General features: G+C 34.1%; 1 protein-coding gene across 1 annotated transcript; it reads right to left on the reverse strand.

Moving 5' to 3' along the window:
* Positions 1 to 452: 452 nt before the first annotated feature.
* On the reverse strand, positions 453 to 9673 carry LOC133294287 (U-box domain-containing protein 35-like). Its single transcript, XM_061492938.1, has 10 exons — positions 9418 to 9673; positions 8640 to 8878; positions 7928 to 8049; positions 7723 to 7844; positions 6075 to 6265; positions 4046 to 4368; positions 3649 to 3750; positions 2991 to 3419; positions 1553 to 2305; positions 453 to 1032 (listed from the first exon to the last, which is right to left on the reverse strand). Exons 2-10 carry the CDS (start codon positions 8836 to 8838, stop codon positions 850 to 852), a joined length of 2424 nt encoding a protein of 807 aa, XP_061348922.1. The 5' UTR covers positions 8839 to 8878; positions 9418 to 9673; the 3' UTR covers positions 453 to 849.
* Between the last annotated feature and the right edge of the window lie 9246 nt (positions 9674 to 18919).

An 18919-nucleotide genomic window follows, 5' to 3' on the forward strand; every position in this document is an offset into this window, starting at 1 on the left:
AGCTTACAATTTATATTCTAAACAAGTTTTTTTTAAGCAATTTTAAAAAATAAATAAAATAATATTATTTTATTTTATTTAATTAAAATAAATAATGCAATTTAAGCTGGCCCATGAACTTGTAAACCAAATTTTGTAAAACTAAGCCTACAATCTATTTTCTAAACAAGTTTTTTTTAAGACACCTATTATATTTGGAGAAGGTTATATTTATAAATTTTTAGTTTATAAACTCTTACAAATTATACTAAATATGACCGGTTATACTTTAATCAAGAGTGTATGATCATTCATACTTAGTATAATTTACAAAAAAAGTATGTAAACGAATCATTCCTCATTATATTTTACTAAATATCGTGATTGAGATTGGAATGTAAGTCCCTAATAGTCCATGTGACACATTTATATCTTTACAACATTACAAAAATTCAAATAGTTTTACCATTTTATTGTCGCAGCTTTATTGCAGGGAGAACAATGCACAACACAAAGAGTACCATAATAAATTTTACATTATTCATAGATATTACCAAATTTGCAATCTTGTGCTTGGTAATCAAACAACTAACACAAAAAAAACTGTACAGTAACTCAACCACTAATACCGTATTGTACTGTTCTATTTATAGTGTCCTTCCCCTTATATCTCCCTCTAAGCATTAAATGCATCCATCAAGTACATAAATCATAGAATCCCAAAATAGAATTAAATTTATTTACGCTTGAAAATCAATCACCCTAAATTAACCAAAACAGCAGGCTCAAGATACAAACTAATTTTTTAGCCAAGCTACATTAGATAAATCATTTGACTCAATATCAACATTGAGAAAGATAATGCTGATATCATATTTCTCTGGACTTCCACTCCATAATTGCTGACAGAAGTGTGTAATTAGGAATCAGATTCTTATGAGGCAAAGCCATATTTGTCATTGGTGATTTGTCGTTATCTTGAAGCCACTTTTCAATTGCTTTGCGATCATATGTATATCCATCCGCAGCAACACAAGGATCATCCATCACATCCTACATAAAAAAAGTATAATAAACATCTTCAAAAACATTAACAAGATAGTTTGAATGCAATGTATAGCTCAAGCAATGCTGTTTAATCATTAATATGGACAAAATGTTAGTTATGTTTTTACCAAAGCTAATCTAAAATGCCTTTTTTGGTAAACCCAGGAGGTATCCTCACTCGACCACCTCCAGCACCTTGCTCTCCAAGTATGACTCTAGAACTAACTCCTCGTTGGAACAAAGGATGTATTAAACTGGAGGTAGGGTGAGACTAAGCCCCCATTGAGGCTTAGAGCACAAAGGTTAGCCCAAATGAGTATTTCCAAGAATCGAACATGAGATCGATCCTTGAGGCACACTCTGCTACCACATGTGCCACCCCTTGAGGTTATAACTTAACTACTTAACCTACTCTTTGTCTTCATTCCAGACACACAAATGTCTTTGCCCCAAATGGGAGCTCATTCATTTTTTTCATTATACCATAGAAAATCAAAGTATTGCCATTATGGGAGCAATTGACTACCTGAAGTATTGGACAGATAAAGTGATTAGGAGATCTGGATTTAACAGTAACTATTGGAGCAGAATGTTGGCTCCTAGCAGCAACTTCTTTCAATCTCTCTAGTGTTGGAAGAACATGATCTTTCAAATCAGGCCGGTCTCTACGCCGAAGTTCGGCACAGCTCAGTCCTAACCGAGCCAAGTTTAGCGTCTCTTGAAATGGCCAAGTTCCTGCTTCTGGATCCAATATATCTGCCAAATTTCCTCCGTCAATTGCTGTTTCAACCACATGAGTAAGTGCTATTGCTGGTTTTGCTGTCAATAACTGTAAGATCACCATTCCAAAAGCATAAACATCAGATTTTGGAGATATCAACCCAGTTCTTTGATACTCAGGATCTATGTAGCATAGTGTTCCCACAGGTTCTGTGTCCTTATACATGGTAGATGAATTATCTGAATGGAGCACAGTAGAAAGGCCAATATCACCAATCTTGCTGACAAGATTACGACCGAGCAAGATGTTTGCTGGTTTCAAATCGCGATGGATAATAGGTTCTGGCTTTGAGCTGTGAAGAAATGCAAGAGCTGATGCAATTTCCCAAGCTATTCGATACCTCTCAAACCATGGGATTGGGGGAGTACTGTTTTTCCGGAGTAGTCTCTCCTCCAAGTTACCATTCTCCATATATTCATATACAATGCATCCGTGATCAAAACATGCGCCAAGAAGAAGAAGCAAGTTTGGATGACGAATTCTGCTCAATATCTCTAACTGGAAAAGCAAAGTGAAGATATAAGTAAGTCCTGTTGTGTGGCTCAATTCTAGTTTGTTCTCATAATTAGATAATGTATTTTTTCATTTTCCACGATCAATATTATTATTATTATTTGCAATCATCATCATCAGTGAAGTTTGTTAAGGGAAGTTATGGGATGCCAGTGCCACATATAAAATAAAAAAGCATGAAAACTTACAATGCCTCCACCAACTTGATTGAATTGGTGGGTTTGCATCTTGTAAAGAAGAATGAAAGAAAACAAAGAATATCTACTCCAACTTTTTTATGACAGGGAAATGAAAGTAGTGCAGAATGGTTAACCTTAAGAACACTAAAAACCACTTCCCATTGAACTTTGACTATGGAGGATAGGGGTGAGGATAATCCTTGTATGCAACCTAACCCTTGCATATTTACAAAGAAAATGTTTCCTGGATTCGAATCCGTGACCTTTTAGTCACAAAGGAACAATTTTATCACTGCTCTAGGCTCATCCTCTTACTACTTGACAAGAAAACATCATATTTGAAATAGGAATATAAACATGCAAATATATCAGTGAGAAAGGAACCATGCAAGAAAGATCTTCAGCAAATTCAAGCACAATAGACTTATTCTTTTGTCTTATGTTATGGAACAATATTTTGCATATCCATTTTATTCAAGTAACTTCCATACCTCCTGCTGGAATTGCTTGCTTTTGCGGTTTCCATTAGGGTGGAGAACTTTAACAGCAACAGTAGTATGATACAAAGTGCACTTATACACAATTCCATATGCTCCCATTCCAATTTTAAGATCTTCAGAGAAAGATGAAGTAGCTGAGACTATTTCATCCCATGTAAATTTGCGGTACTGGGGCATGGAACCAGTTAGAGCATCTTCGAGCTTTTCTTTCTCTTTGGCGGCATGAACAGCTTTCAACTCCGTTTCTTTTCTTTCTGCAGCTTCTCTTTCAGCACATTCTTTTAAATATTCAGCTTCTCTTGCTGCAGCTTGATGTCTCTCTCTCTCTTGTCTTGCTAATTCTTTGGCCATCTCCTCCTTAGCAATAATCTCCTTCATTTTCATGGATTCTTCTGATCGCCTCTTGTTTAGGTCATTCAGCTGCTCAAAGCAATAAAGGATGTTACTCCATTTGACATATGGAAGGATAATTCATCCTCCAATTGCTATTATAGGGCATAATTTCTCGATGGAGCTAAAATAGAAAAAGATAACCAAAGATGGAAGAAACTACATGCATTACTTAAAAAAATTGTACCTATTAGTTAGCAGAAACCGTAAAGAAAGAGAAGCTAGAAATTGTTTGTAGCCATAAGAAAATAGATATTACCTTTCGTGATGCATCAATGTTCTCACTTTGAGCTAATGCATGCATTCCTTGGGCATGTCTTAGTTCAATTCTCAACTTCTCCAGCTCAAGGTTAATATTTGCCTGACCAAATAAAATGGCCAAAAACAAAGTTCATTTGCAAATGAAAGTTGCATCTAACTGGAATTTGTTGAAGCAATAACCTACTTGCATTTAACGTTTTAATTTATTAGTCATGTGATAGCCGTTAGACGCAAACGAGATCAACAACTATGATTGCGAGTGTAACTTATACTGGTGTAAAATGATTTTGTGTTATATACATATGACAATGCTAATCAAGAGGGCACCATCACCTAGAGTATGAGGTTGAAATAAGTACCATTTCACGAAGTCAAAAGAAAGCAATTTCAATTACCTGCCTATTAGGTGACGGAGGTTCAGTTGCTAGTGACACATCCTTGCCAGAAATTTGATCATAAATCCAAGATTCAGTGTCTGAAATAATGCTTTTGCAACTAGAGGCCCGACTCAGAGCAGAATCAATATCCGAGTGTCTGGCAGAACTTGTAGCAGCAATTTCTCTCCCAAGATCTACAGACTGACCTCTAGAATGTTTAGTTTCATTTAAGCCAGGAGATGTGCTTAGAAGGGTCTGATTTATACTTGAAAGAGCTTGAAATCGCTGCGTTGCTAGGGAAGAGGAATGTAAAGTAGCGTATGATGCAATTGAGCCAGTTTCTGTACACATCAAAAATGGTAATTATTCTATTACAGGCAAGTAAATTTTGACGTTCTCCACAATGCAACACAAGCTAAAATTTTCAGAGAAAACGTAAGCAGATCTTCCAAACCAAGCATACTAGAGCTTTACCTTTATTAGCAATCTAAGTAAGTAATAGTAGAACTCAACAACTCTAACTGCATAGGGTCATAATAAAGTGTAGATGGCTTTTGCCATATTTCTTTATTTTCAATTGTAAAGAACCATTTCAATCTAAAAGCTTAAGCTATTAAGTGAAGGCCATTTAATGGTTTTATATTTCTCTAACACACTCTTTCACACGAGAGCCCATTGGGCTTGAATGGTGGGCATTGCATAGGCCCCTCCTACCTATGCTAAGAAACTTGTAACGCCCGGCCGCTTCAAGAATCAATGACTATCCCCACATACTAACACGAGACTTTCCAGTGTGCTTTTTCCTCACTCGCACATTTCCTGGAAAAACTTCCCAGGAGGTCATCCATCCCAGAATTGCTCCATGTCAAGCACGCTTAACTATGGAGTTCTTCCGTTCCGGGCTACCGAAAAGAAGATGCATCTTGTTTTCGGTAGCCCAGAACAGAAGAACTCTATAGTTAAGCGTACTTGACTTGGAGCAATTCTGGGATGGGTGACCTCCTGGGAAGTTTTCCCAGGAAGTGTGCGAGTGAGGAAAAAGCACACTGAAAAGTCTCGTGTTAGTATGTGGGGATAGTTATTGATTCTTGAAGCGGCCGGGCGTTACAAGTGGTATCAGAGCAGGGCCTCTCATCCAGTACAGTGTGGTTCGAGGACGAACCAGGCAGAAGCTGGTGGGCATGTAACATCCTGAGCGCTGACGAAGGCGGGGAGTGATCGCTGTGCAAAGAGGCACGGGCAAGGAGCGGCTCCTGACAGGCTTCCAGCGGGGGGTTACATGCATGAATGAATCGAATCGAATCGACACCCGAAAGAGAGGGATTCCAAAGGTTGTGCAGGTATAAGACTGCACAGTTTGGGATAGCTTATAAGAATTAATTGGTACTACCTATGCTAACAAGATGCATCTGCTTTTCGGTAGCCCGGATCGAAAGAACTCCACAGTTAAGCGTGCTTGACTTGGAGCAATTCTGGGATGGGTGACTTCCTGGGAAGTTTTCCCGGGAAGTGTGCGAGTGAGGAAAAAGCACACTGATTACAAAACTCTACAATATTTAATTATTTATTAATAAAATGGAGGCGGCTCTAATACCATGTAAAGAACTATTTTAACCCAAAAGCTTATGCTATTTAGTGAAGGCCATTTAGTAGCTTTATATTTCTCTAATATCAATAACCAAGATGGAAGGGCTAGGGAGGTTATTAATTGAATGAAATATAGGAAATCCAATTATTTACTGGACTATAAGCAGGTGCGCAACTATGTACTAACAATTGTGCAACACAATAATGTTGAACCAGAAAATTTTAGATATTGGAGAAGTACCTATGCTGATGTGATGATAGCAATTGAAATTTGTACACAATGTCTATGCATTAAGATACTAGGAAAAAATTAATTTAAGAATTTGAATATGCAGTTGACACATTTCGGTTTACAACTAGTGCTATGAAACTCCATTCTTCTTATGGACATATTGTTCTGTACCATAATGTGACACTTACTTTTTAAAACATAGTATTGCAAAACTTTGCATTAGCAAACCTGTCTGAGAGGTGGAAGCATAGTTTGATGGGCTGTTGGAGGAAAAACTGGTTTCACTAGCATCATCTATAATGCTTCCATCAATCTGTACATCCGATGGCCGTATGGACAATTTTCCTTTTGAAACAGCATAAACTGTACAAAATCTTGGAGTGGATACTGAGATTTTCGCTGACATACCCTTCTGTTTACTGAAAGCAAGACATTATTAATAGGAGGAATAAGATCAGATAAAGACCATATGAAAATGTCAAAATGACAGAAATTGTGTAAGAATATAAAAGAGACAGAAAATATTGATACATATATCTATATGATAAATCCATTCAGAGCCATTTGTGCACATATTGACTATTACTTGTGTTGCATGGATACAATGCAATGATGAGATAAAAGAATACCATGCCCGGAAGTTTAAGGAAGAAGTTACTTTTTAATATAGTATTTCACCTTATTCCATATTAAAATTTTCAAGGTGAGGTTTCATTTCCTTTACTTTAGAAAGAGAGGTTTAATATGACAATGGCACCTCAAGCGCTCACATCATATATCAAAAGTTATGATAATCAATTGTGACTGTGATATAGTCCACAAAAGAAGCTTAGGTCTATTCATATAAAATAATTTCACAAAACGAAGTAACATTTTATGACAAGACAACAATAGTAACATTAAGAATAAAGGGTAGTGAATTTGATTCCTAAGAGTCGCAACTCCTGTGAGGGTGGAGAGACTCAAATCCCGAAATCGGATTAGTCAGGCCTATTAAAACTTTGGACACTGGTTGGTATATACTGTAAAGAACCTTGGGATACACCACCCCAAAAGCTAGCTCAAGATAGTATCCCGGACATTATCATATTCTTCGGGGAGACCAGTAGAATGTAGAATGATTTTGTTGTCATTATAGAAGTTCCTTAAGAACCAGTAGCATTGTTTCATTATACATCAGTGCTTCAAAAAATACCTTGTAAATAAGCTACGAGATGAAGCTCCAACAACAAGTTTAGTTATAGCACCCTTAGCTACTTCCTCTGCTACTGCAGTTGCCACATCATCTGATTCAATCGGTACAATGATAGGACCCAACTTAATAAAGCCCAATATGATGTATCACAGCCTATTGAGCATGCTGAGTCAGCTTGTTTGTTAGGGGAGTTTGTTACACAGGCTGAGAGGTTAGATGATAAATAGGGGACTTGTTTGTTAGGGGAGTTTGTTACACAGGCTGAGAGGTTAGATGATAAATAGGGGACGTGAAGAAGGAATGGGTACCATGGAGGTCATTTGGATTGCTGAGGCAAATTGGGAGATCTCAGGGCATCTCGGAAGTCCCTGAACCATTTACATTCTGCTGATTTCTTTTCTTTATTTCTTTATGCACAATCTGAGCTATAGCAGCACTATAGCATGTAATTAGATTCTGTTCATGCTGAATATTGTTGAGTTTACTGGTTTCAGTTTAATATAGAGGAATTATTCTGGGATTACTCTTGTTTACCCCAAAAGCTAGCTCAAGATAGTATTCCGGACATTATCATATTCTTCGGGGAGACCAGTAGAATGTAGAATGATTTTGTTGTCATTATAGAAGTTCCTTAAGAACCAGTAGCATTGTTTCATTATACATCAGTGCTTCAAAAAATACCTTGTAAATAAGCTACGAGATGAAGCTCCAACAACAAGTTTAGTTATAGCACCCTTAGCTACTTCCTCTGCTACTGCAGTTGCCACATCATCTGATTCAATCGGTACAACATCTACATGCACCTGCACCAACAATATAAGAATATAGATACTATATATTTTGCATTAATTATTCTAATGAATCTCCATTAAAAGTAATATCTAACCTTTCTCTGCTCACACATTTTCTTAAAAGGTAGAAGCATTTGATTTGTTTGCCACTCCACTTCCTTTCTGAAAGCAGTTGCTATATCATTTCGCACTTGTGAAAGAGGTATCATATTTCCCACTGAAAGTAAAAAAATGTTGAACTATAAGAATGAAATAAAGAGAAAAGGGCAAATCTCGGTGCATAAGACTTCCTAATTTGCAAGGTTCTAGACTCAAATCCGTAACTTCTCGGTCATAAGGAGTAACATTACCACGGCTCCAAAGGTCACCCTCAAACTATAAGAATGAAATAATCTATAATAAAATATTCCCTTGATAATTCATAACAATCACCTGTAGTCACTTATGCATAATCAATTACTTGTTATACTAAAAACCTTATACTAATCTTATGCTGATAACTTTTTAAATAGTATTAAATAGGAAAATATATATAAAATAAGATACATGGACAAATTATATGTTCTAAAATTTTGTCAACATAATGCTGCTATAAAAATTCCATAGCTCTGAGAGCCAATGCAAGACTGCAAAACAGAACAGTCCTTGAAATTTTAAAAATAGATCCAACCTCATAAACCAATTTCTTCAGGATACAAGTGTAATTCTTGCAGTTATCTTCTAAATGTAATAAGAAAGTATTTGCAAACTATAATGCATCAAATGGTTTCTTTCTCGAACATAATAAACGCAAAACACATATATTACTTGGTGTCGGAACTCCTTTTATACCAGCATGGACATGTATCAGCTTGAAGATAATCATTCCCTCAGGAACAAACTTATTAAGTGCCCATTGTACCACATATTTGCTTTTCTTGTTACCCTTGATTGCTAGAGCTACCACTGAAGATGAGGAACGCTGAGATTTATTACTTTCATCTGCCTTATCCTGAATCCTATCCATTTCACTTCCCTATGTAGAAGAAAGTGAATTATCTGTAACACTGCAAAAGAAACAAGCATAAAAAGTATGCTCAATTTCACATTGAAATACTTTTGTTGCAAATGCAACACAAATTTCTGAAACCAAACTAACCCTTTCTCCTATACCGCATGTACATCATAACAAAACCAGAAATGCAATGAAGACTTAGAAACATATGAAGAAATGAGTATTGTATGAAGAATTTTTATTTTTTAAAAAAAGTTGGAAAAAGAAGAGAAAAGAAAATTCCCAAATGATGGGGAAATATTCAGTTAAATCAAGAACAACATATTTCAATCTCTGATTTCAAATAATTGAATTCATGAATTTCATGAGGTACTATTGTTGAATACCAACCCCCACAAAGAAACCCAGGCTATAATTCTCAACTCTAAAAGAGAAATGGAAATTTCAAAGATCCAACTAGATGAACACAGAGACAAAGCAAATGGTGAAGATTCAGATACCCATATGGTTAAATTTACAAAATTTGCACACATAACCAAAAAAAAAGGAAAAAGAAAACAACAACAAGAAGCTTAAGAGGTTTAAACTAACCAATTGAACAAGCTGAGTTGAACTTTGAAACTCTGAAGTGCCTCAAACTTTGGCTGGAAAAGAAGAGAGTCCCATCACTATTCTCACAAATGAAACCATTTCAAAGATTCAAACAAAAAAAAAACCAACTGGGTTACTCCAAAATCTCAGAAAAGTTTGGTTTACACTTGAAAGAAGAACAAACAACAGGAAACACCACAACTCAACGGTCCCATCATGCTTTCAACTAAATTTAAAACGCCTCACTTGTTAAGGAAATGGCCACCTCAAAAAAGAAAAGGTCTCTCTCTATCTTATTGGGTTTTTGTTTATGCAATTAATAATTCAACAACTACCAATAAATATAAAATAAGTGCAGCTATTTTGAGAGCATTTTGATTTCACTTGTGGCTTCCAAGAAGTAACTATTTACATATCTAGTTAGTCAAACCGCAAGCCGCCGCCAGCCAGAGCCACGTTGATTTAGTTTATTCGTGGATAATAGAATTAGTTGATTTAGTTTATTCGTGGATAATAGAATTAAATACGGTTATTTAACAACCATTGCCATATATATGGGTTTACATTTCTTTTCATTTTTTGAAAATATTTCAATCGGTTCATTATTTCGTAACTAATTCGATTCGGAGCGGGTCTAGGATTAAGGCTTTAAAACTCTCTAAAGGTGGTACTGGGAGGGGTTTACATTTCTGCAGCTATTGTAAGTGCAGCAATCAAATATTTGACATATATTAATGCGGAGAATCATAATCATACAAAGGATGAAAGCATTAAATATAGAGAATCATAATCATACACTTGTCGTTGTTGTACGTAAAGCAGCTGCAGAAATAATTTTACCATATATATATATAGGGAGAGATCATTTGACTCCAAAGTAAGACTTATAAGTCTTACTCCCCATCTTAACCGTTGATTTCCGTCCATCCAACGGTTATAGTTTAGGAAGTTATAATAATTAATTAATTATTAATTACACTATAAATGACAACCGTTGATTTCTGTCTATCAACGGCTGAGATGGAGAGTAAGACTTAAAAATCTTACACTATATTTGTGGGCTTATCGTTTCTCAAGTTGCTTTAGATAATTTTATCTCCGGCCACTAAATTATAACCTTACAAAGATGAATCAACGTAAAGGAAGAGAGAAAATGGGAATCATAGCCATTCAAAGGTAAATCAATTAATATAAGAAAATAAATAAACAAAACGACGAAGTTTTGGGCTGACCGGAGATAAATATATCTTAAGCAACTTGAGAAATATCTCTCTATATATGTATATATGAGAAAAATATTTCTCAAGCAGCCAGCTTGAGATATATTTATCTCTGTCCACCCAAAATTTGACATTAAATCACAATTGTTGATTTTCGTCAATTAATGGTTATTATTTATTAGGAATCAACACTTATCATATACGGAGAATTAATAAGTTTGATTCATAATAAATAATAAGCGTTGATTGGCGAAAATCAATGGTTAGGATTTATTGTCAAATTTTAAAGTTTGACACCGGTATCAAAGAATTTTATCTCTCTCTCTCCCCTATATATATATATATATATATATATCATGAGATAATTTTATTTACTGCAAAGTTTTGGACTTAAAATTAAAAACAAAGGGGTTTATTTTTATTATGTTACATAACATAAAACTATCTTCCTACACACAAATTGTATATAGAACTCACTTTAAATTTTTTCTCTTTTTCTTATTCTCTCTTCCTTTTGTGAGAGTAGGAAGTTTGTTTTTATGTTATGTTACATAACAAAAACATTTCCCAAAAACAAAAGGGTATTTTTAAAATTTTACATTACTTTTTCTATTATTATTTTTACTCAAATACAATTTATTTTTAATCTTTAACCCCAAAACGATATTGCTTTTGGCTTACAGAAGATAACTTTTTCTCATGTAATAGGAAAAACATTTCTCATGTCATAGGAAATAATTTTATCCCTTGCAATCCCAAAATGACATCATTTTGGACTTAAGATTAAAATTAAAGGGTATTTTGAAATTTTTACATTCCTTTTTATGTCGCTTTTGAACTCATTTGATAGAAGAGATGTTAATTCATATATATATATATATATGTGTGTGTGTGTCTATGCGTGCGCGTGTGTGTGGTATGGGAAATAGATTCGTCCTGTTGCAGGACCAAATTCCATGCGATAGAAAAAGTTTTATGGGACCCACCAATTTGTAAAAAAAAAATGATGCAGCGTTGTTTTCGATGTTAGAGTAGGATGAAAAATTTGGTCCTACAGATATATTTCCCTATTTCCCTATATATATGTATGTACGTATGTATGTATGTATATATAAGCAAATTAGTATGTATGCATGTATGTATATATATATAAGCAAATTATTCTTATACCGATGTGAGAATAAGACGTCTTATATCATATTATTATCATTGATTTACCTGAATCTAACGGCTCACCTAACAAATCACAATCATTAGATATAAATAATATCAATGGTCAAGATTGCAAGTGTAATTCACATTGGTATAATACGATCATACTATAAGTTTAATATTTCTGTTTTTGCAGCAAAGACTTTTTTTTAGTATACTAACATAAAAGTGAGTGAGTCTCATTTTTCCCATTAATTATTATTGTCTATTTCACTTTAATAGGACCCACTTAGTTTTATCTGAGTGTAATAGAAAAAAATTTCTACAACAAAAGTGTTATGATATGATAGATCGAGATGTCCAATCAGAGATTGATATGTTAATATTGGATCTGTTTGCCCTCTTTCAAGTACCTTTGGGAGGAGGTACCCTAGAGATCAGCGGAATACTGTGTACAATAATACAAAAGACATGGTCAAGGCGTGGAGTGCGTGCACAATGACAAGTTAAAAGGGAGGGTTTAGAGTGTGTGTACCTTATTGGTTTAACCCCTTATTTATAAATAGGTTACCTGTCAGAAGTGGACTTTTGGGTCTCTTAGGAGTATTAGGGATCCAATTGTTGATCTATTGTTACCGTAGTAGGATTAGTATAATTAAAGAATATTTTTTTAATTTCCTCTCAGTTGTTAGCCCTATTTGGACCTTCTAGAATGTGGATATTTGTCAGGTCCATAGCAAAACGCAAAAGGATTAAATCCAAATAATAAGCCTAAAAGAACGTCATTTTAAGGTTTAGGAAGAAAAATGCAGGATATTTTAAAAAATTCATTTTGCTCTTGTATCATAAATTTTACTAAAGTACTTTGCATTTTTGTTTTCAAACTGGATAGTGACATCATTTTGGAGTTGATGAAAATAAATTTATTTTTTGTTGTAGGAGAAATAATAATCGTGCATATATATATATATATATATATATATATATATATATATATATATATATATATATCTCGTAATCACAAAATAAAATTATTTTAGAGTTGTGAGAAATAATTTTATCTTTTGTTCATATAAAATTGTGATACGAATGTAGAAGTTTAAATCATGCAATGTATTTTATTTAATTTTTTCCTTTATTTTCTTCGTGAAGTCCCTTGTTGAGTTTGTTCATAACTTATTTCAATAGTGGATTTTTTTTTTCTCATATAAAGGAAACAAAATTTGAATTCAATGATTGAAGTTTAAATCATGAAATAAATACAAGTAAGGAAATGTTTAACTACTTGATTTGGTTCTATAGAAAGAATATCCGTGAGTGTCACTATCTTGGACTTGTAATAAGGTGGTTGTGTGGTTGAACATGAGACCATTTAATTTTTTCTTGGTGGCTTCTACCATTGTTCAACTTCACAATAACTTCGTTGTCTTCTACTCTTCTTCATGTAAAAGGTTGTAAATGGCAAGGGAAAATGACGTAAAAAATAATTAAAATAGAATTAGCAAGCGAGAATGTAAGATTGGGCCCACAAAACTCTACTAGAGTTGACCTTAAATCTATAAAATTCCAATTGGGCAACGGGTTTACATTGTTAATTAATACATGCGAAACTTTCGTACTTTCTATAATCAAATAAGCACTAAATCAGTAATTTTTATTCTTTGAGTTTTGTTGATTAGCATGTTAAGGACCTTCGTTATGAACCAAAAAAAAAAATTTAAAGGAAATTTTTTTTTCTTTTCAATTTTTAAAATGTTTTAGTTTATATTTTTAATTTTTGACCTTTTAACAAGTATTTTGTTACTCGTTAATAAAACTCTATACTTTTAATAACATAAAAACAAAATAAAGCCAACAAGCTATAGTGTACAAGTGGTTTCATATTAAACTGACACGAAATTAAAATATTAATTGCAATTTGGCACTTTTTCTAATAACTTAAGCTATACAAATAAGATTTGTTTGAACCCGTCATGAATACACTATAATTACAATAATATATCATTTGGTTCTTACATTGTACTAAATAATTACTCGAGTAATTGAAATATTATAATATTAAAAACTAGAAATATAAAAATAATGATAAAATAATATTATGAGCTTTCCAATTCCGACTAATTTATATCTTAATTATATTAAACACAAAGGTACAAATATTATTTTAAAAAATGAGGGGACATTAGAAAGAAGAAGAAGAAGAAGGGATATATCATATGATAATGTAAACAAAAGGGAGGCTGTAATTTTTTTGGTACTTTATGTAGATGATATGATTCTTATTGGAAACAACATGAAGGTAATATCAAGCATAAATAGTTGACTAAGTAAGCGTTTTGATATGAAAGTACTACGGAAGCCAATTATATTCTTGGTATAAAACTCTTATGAGACCGGAAGAATAAGTTGTTGGCATCACCTTAGGCTACTTACATTGACAAAACTTTTGCCAAAATTCTAAATGAGAATTCTAAGAGGGGAATTATATTTCTCAGAAGTGAAATTCATCTTCCTAAGGAGTAACATCTAAAGACTTCTAGAAAGGAAAAATGCATGAGCAGAATACCTTATGCTTTGGCAATAGGTAATCCCATGCATACCATGTTAGGCATTAAACCAGACATCTGCCACACAGTGGGAGTAATAAGACGGTACCTTTCTGGACCTAGAGGAACACTAGATTATTGTTAAGCATGTACTCAAGTATCTTTGGAGAACGAAAGGTTATATGCTGGTATATTTTAATAGGAGTCTTGAAAAGCTGAGCTTTCACAGATTCAGTTTTTCAAGTGGATATTGACTCAAGAAGATCGACCTCGAGCTATAGTTTTTTACTAAACTAGGATAGAATTAGAGGTGGGTCTTGCGGACCCTGTTACTAAGAGTTTGTCTAAACTTGTGTTCAAGAGGCATATTACTTCTTTGGGTCTTAGGAAGATCCCAAACTTGCATTAAACGAGTGAGAGATATTGTGTTCATTGTGCTCTTGGAGTAAGACAATGAAACAATGTAATCATTTTCTGAATTTTACAAATGAGATTTTATTCATTGTTTTGTTCACACAATTTACAAACATTAAGGTCTGGAGCAATTGTGGAGTATATGATCATTTGAATACGTTTACAGAGGACATGATCATAGGTTCTCACGATTGATGAATAAGTTCACAATTGTTAAATAAAGTTGGGCGCTTTATTTAGGTTGCAATATTTTATGAAATGGTTTTGTCCGAATCATTATAAAATATTGGTGTGAATTAATATTCACATTGAAATGACCAAGGAGAGATTTGATTAAGATTATTTTTCTGTCATAAGGTATCAAATCTCCACATAACTATAGTTATGTGATTGCTCTTAATCCTGATTTTATTTTAAATAGGTAATCAAATAGTTTTCATTGTTTGATTTACCAATGGGTGAGGTTCGATCTGTTGATGACCAGTAACTCGGCATTTTAGGAGTGAGATTATTTGATTATCGGTGTTTATGAGATATTAACATGGAATTTGTAGGATATATCCCCTTAATATGTTTCGGTACTTGGATATTGAAGACACTGACCAGTGCATGTAATCTATTAGAGAAACTATCATAGTCAAGAGAATAAATAATTAATTGAGTTACAGAAAACTTGTCAATCAATTATAGACATTCTACAAAGGAGTGATGCATATTCATGTTATATATGTTATTAATCTTGGAGTTTAAGTTCAGGCTTTTCTCAAGAGAAAGTGGGATAATATTGTTGGGTTTTGTTCTTTTACTAAAGTCCAATTGGGCCTAGTGTTAGAAGAACCCAAGAAATCTAGAGCTCATTCAGCTTAGGACTAGAATTTCTTGGAATCCATATATATTCTACAATTATAGTTATCAACTTCCAAAGTCTTCACTTGATGGTTGCAGAGACTGAGATAAGGTCATCTTTGTAATAGTAAGAGAGTGCCCACACACCAGCCCGATTTCCCTTAGAGAGATAGTCTGAAAGATCTACCATACACCAGCCAGACTCAAAGAGTTTTTTTTTTTTTGGAAACAAAAGGAAAGTAAAAGACAAAACAACAAAACTAAAACACACTGGGCACAAGCCTAGGCCAGTGAACTCCCATTTGGTCACTCAGCAGACGGTGCAAACAACCAAACGGAGGATCATCAAACAACTGGATAGGCCAAGAAAAATTGCTAGCATACGCAGCCAGCCAGTCCGCCACACCATTACCCTCACGGTGGATGTGCGAGATCTTAACATTCCAATCTTTGGCAAGCTATATCCTGATACGAAGAATCAAACCATACGAAGGATGGGATGAACTGCACTCCCTCAAAATGAGCTGCTGAGCTAATTGAGAATCCCCTTCCAGCCAAACTTTTCTAAATCCTTTGAACCGAGCAACCTCCAAACCTACAAGGATCGCCGAAAGCTCTGCATTCAAAGTCGTTCCACTTCCCAAATTTTTACAGAATCCCGTTATCCAGTCCCCGGAGCTATCTCGAAGAACTCCCCCACAGCCAGAACTAAAACCATTAGCAGAGCTGGTCCCGTCGACATTAATCTTAATCCAATCCAAAGGTGGAAAAGTCCAAACTATTGGACTCTCCCTTTTGCTACGCTGGTTGACTCCCGTTACTGATAGCATCTCCCTGACCAACAAAACGTTATCCTTATAACCCAAGGCTGCTTGTGCGATGCCCTCTGCATTATTCTTTGTACCATTAAAAACCAGGTCGTTCCTAGAACGCCACAAAAACCAAGCAGTGATCCCAAAGAGAAGCTGCCAATGGGGATCGCTACTCCAAAGTTTAGTGTAAATGACATTATGCAAAATCCAGTCATGAATATTCAACTCCGAAAACTCCTGCCAGAATTTACGATCCACCAATAGCCGCCAAGTATCCATGGAGACGCTGCAATCTCTAATGGCATGAAGGGTAGTTTCACGAGCACACTGGCACCTCGGGCAAAAATCAGTCTCAGACATTCTGCGCTGGAGCCTCTAGAATTAGTCATGAGTTTATCCCCCATCATAAGCCAAAGAAAAGTTTTGATCCTTTATGGACCATCCTATCCCCAAATGTAATCCCAAAGGATGGTGTTATCGATGCCTTCATTATTAAGCAACGTCTTGTAAGCGCTCCTAACAGAAAAAACACCATCGGATGACTCTCCCCAAATAACACAATCCTGGGCATCCATCGAGAGAGGGGGAAATTATGTTCATGATTCTCTTGATGATTTGGTCTGGAATAAGATGCTGAAAGGATGCCGTTTGTTTGTGCAGAGGAAAACAGCTTGTGAAGAAGAATCAAACACGAGAAGATACAACATAGATCTGCACAACAAGATATGAACATAAAGCCATGATAATCTGTCTCATCCCAAACCGAAATGGCCTAAATGCTTCCCGAGATGCAATTGCTCCAATAGAAATTTGGGTTGTTTTTTGGATTATTAAACTGGGGTATTTTCAAAGTTAACCTATTAAGTTGTTGCAGTTTTAAAATGATTTCTTTCTACACATGACAGAAATTTCATTTGTTTTTTCCCCCTTATCACTCAAAACACAATATCACATGTTACACGTAACCACGTAAATAATTTGCTGTGCAAACGTAACCAGAATGACGCAATATGAAGTGGACCTTGTCAACGTTGTTTCGTGCAAATTATATTGCAACCCTTTTCCTGCAATAGTGTTTGACCGATGGGCATGTATAATTCAACTTTAGTTTCGTTAACATTTGTCTTCGTGAGATGTAACCATTTAAAAAAGGGTTTTGTATCTATAATTTAATATGACCACAACAATTTTCCTACACACACAATATTTTGTGGGACCCATAATTTTTGAAACCAAAAAAAAAAAAAACTCTGGCACGCAAAACGAATCTCTATAACATAACACAATCACTTTTCCTACAACATAACTCTTATTAAACCCTTTAAAAAATTAAAAAATTAAAAAATAATTAATATTTTTAAATTCCTACAAAGAATTAATAAAGAATAATAAATACTTGTTAAGTTGTGCCATTATCTCATTTTTGTCCTCATCGCTGCTCATATACGTGATTCTTGTATTAGATAACATTAAAAACAGTCAAAGTCAAACTATTTGACTTTTATCACCAACTTTTCCGGGCTTTTGGAAAACACATCGACGGGAAATTATCCACCGGTGGTAGCATTTTTGCTATGGCTTCTACTTTGACTTGATCCATCTTCAGTCCTTTTCTGAAAATCTTGTGTCCCAAAACTATTTCTTCTTTCATCATGAAGTGGCATTTCTCCTAGTTAAGCACTAAATTAGAGAATAGGCATCTTCAGAGAGTTTTTGGGTTGGTTTTTAGGGTTTCAATTTTTTTATATAGCAGTAAAAAAATTTCTCATGCAATAAATATATTTTATGTGAGGCCAATATTTATTAAAAAAAAATACTGTTCGAAAATTAAAGGATCACTAATAAAAGAATAATTCTCCTAAAATATGAATTTTTTTTTTCCTATTTTCTAATTATCAAACTGGGATACTTTTAAAGTTAATTTATTAAGTTGTTGTAGTATTAAAACAACTTCTTAGTTTTGGGATTTCTTTCAACACAGATAAGAAATTCCATTTTTTTCTTCTTATCATATCACTCAAAACACAATACCACATGTTACACGTAACCACGTAAATAAGTTGGTGTGCAAACGTAAGAACCTAAATGACGCAATATGAAGTAGACCTTGTCAACGTTGTTTCGTGCAAATCATATTGCAGAAATCAGATTCCTGTAATCAACCCTTTTCCTTCAATAGTTTTTGACCGAAGGGCATGTATAATTAAACTCAGTTTTATTAACATTTATCTTCGTGAGATGGTTAATGAATAAAATAAATATTGTTAAATAAAAATAAATTTTTACTATTTTAAAATTAAAAATAATTAATACTTTTAAATAATTTGACAGAATCATTAAAAAATTAATAAATACTACGAAGTTGTTCCGTAAGGATTGACATGAAAAAATTCATATAAGAAAGAGAATTTATGTTATATACTTTAAACAAATTTTCAGGCTTTTTGACTTTTTTGTTCCTCATTAATTAATTAATAATTATTTTTTCCTTACTCAAAATTATCCACCAACC

The sequence above is a fragment of the Gastrolobium bilobum genome, unplaced genomic scaffold, assembly GCF_033153095.1.
Source record: "Gastrolobium bilobum isolate Gb01-03AN ecotype WA unplaced genomic scaffold, APGP_CSIRO_Gbil_v1 utg9731, whole genome shotgun sequence".
NCBI lineage: Eukaryota > Viridiplantae > Streptophyta > Magnoliopsida > Fabales > Fabaceae > Gastrolobium > Gastrolobium bilobum.

Excerpts from the sequence above, each read along its gene's own strand:
- LOC133294287 (XM_061492938.1), bottom strand. The coding sequence starts at position 8,838 with ATGGATAGGATTCAGGATAAGGCAGATGAAAGTAATAAATCTCAGCGT. Across the intron at positions 2,306-2,990 it reads GCAAGCAATTCCAGCAGGAG|TTAGAGATATTGAGCAGAAT; the intron begins GTATGGAAGTTA and ends TTGCTTTTCCAG. Across the intron at positions 1,033-1,552 it reads TTATCTGTCCAATACTTCAG|GATGTGATGGATGATCCTTG; the intron begins GTAGTCAATTGC and ends TTTTTTATGTAG.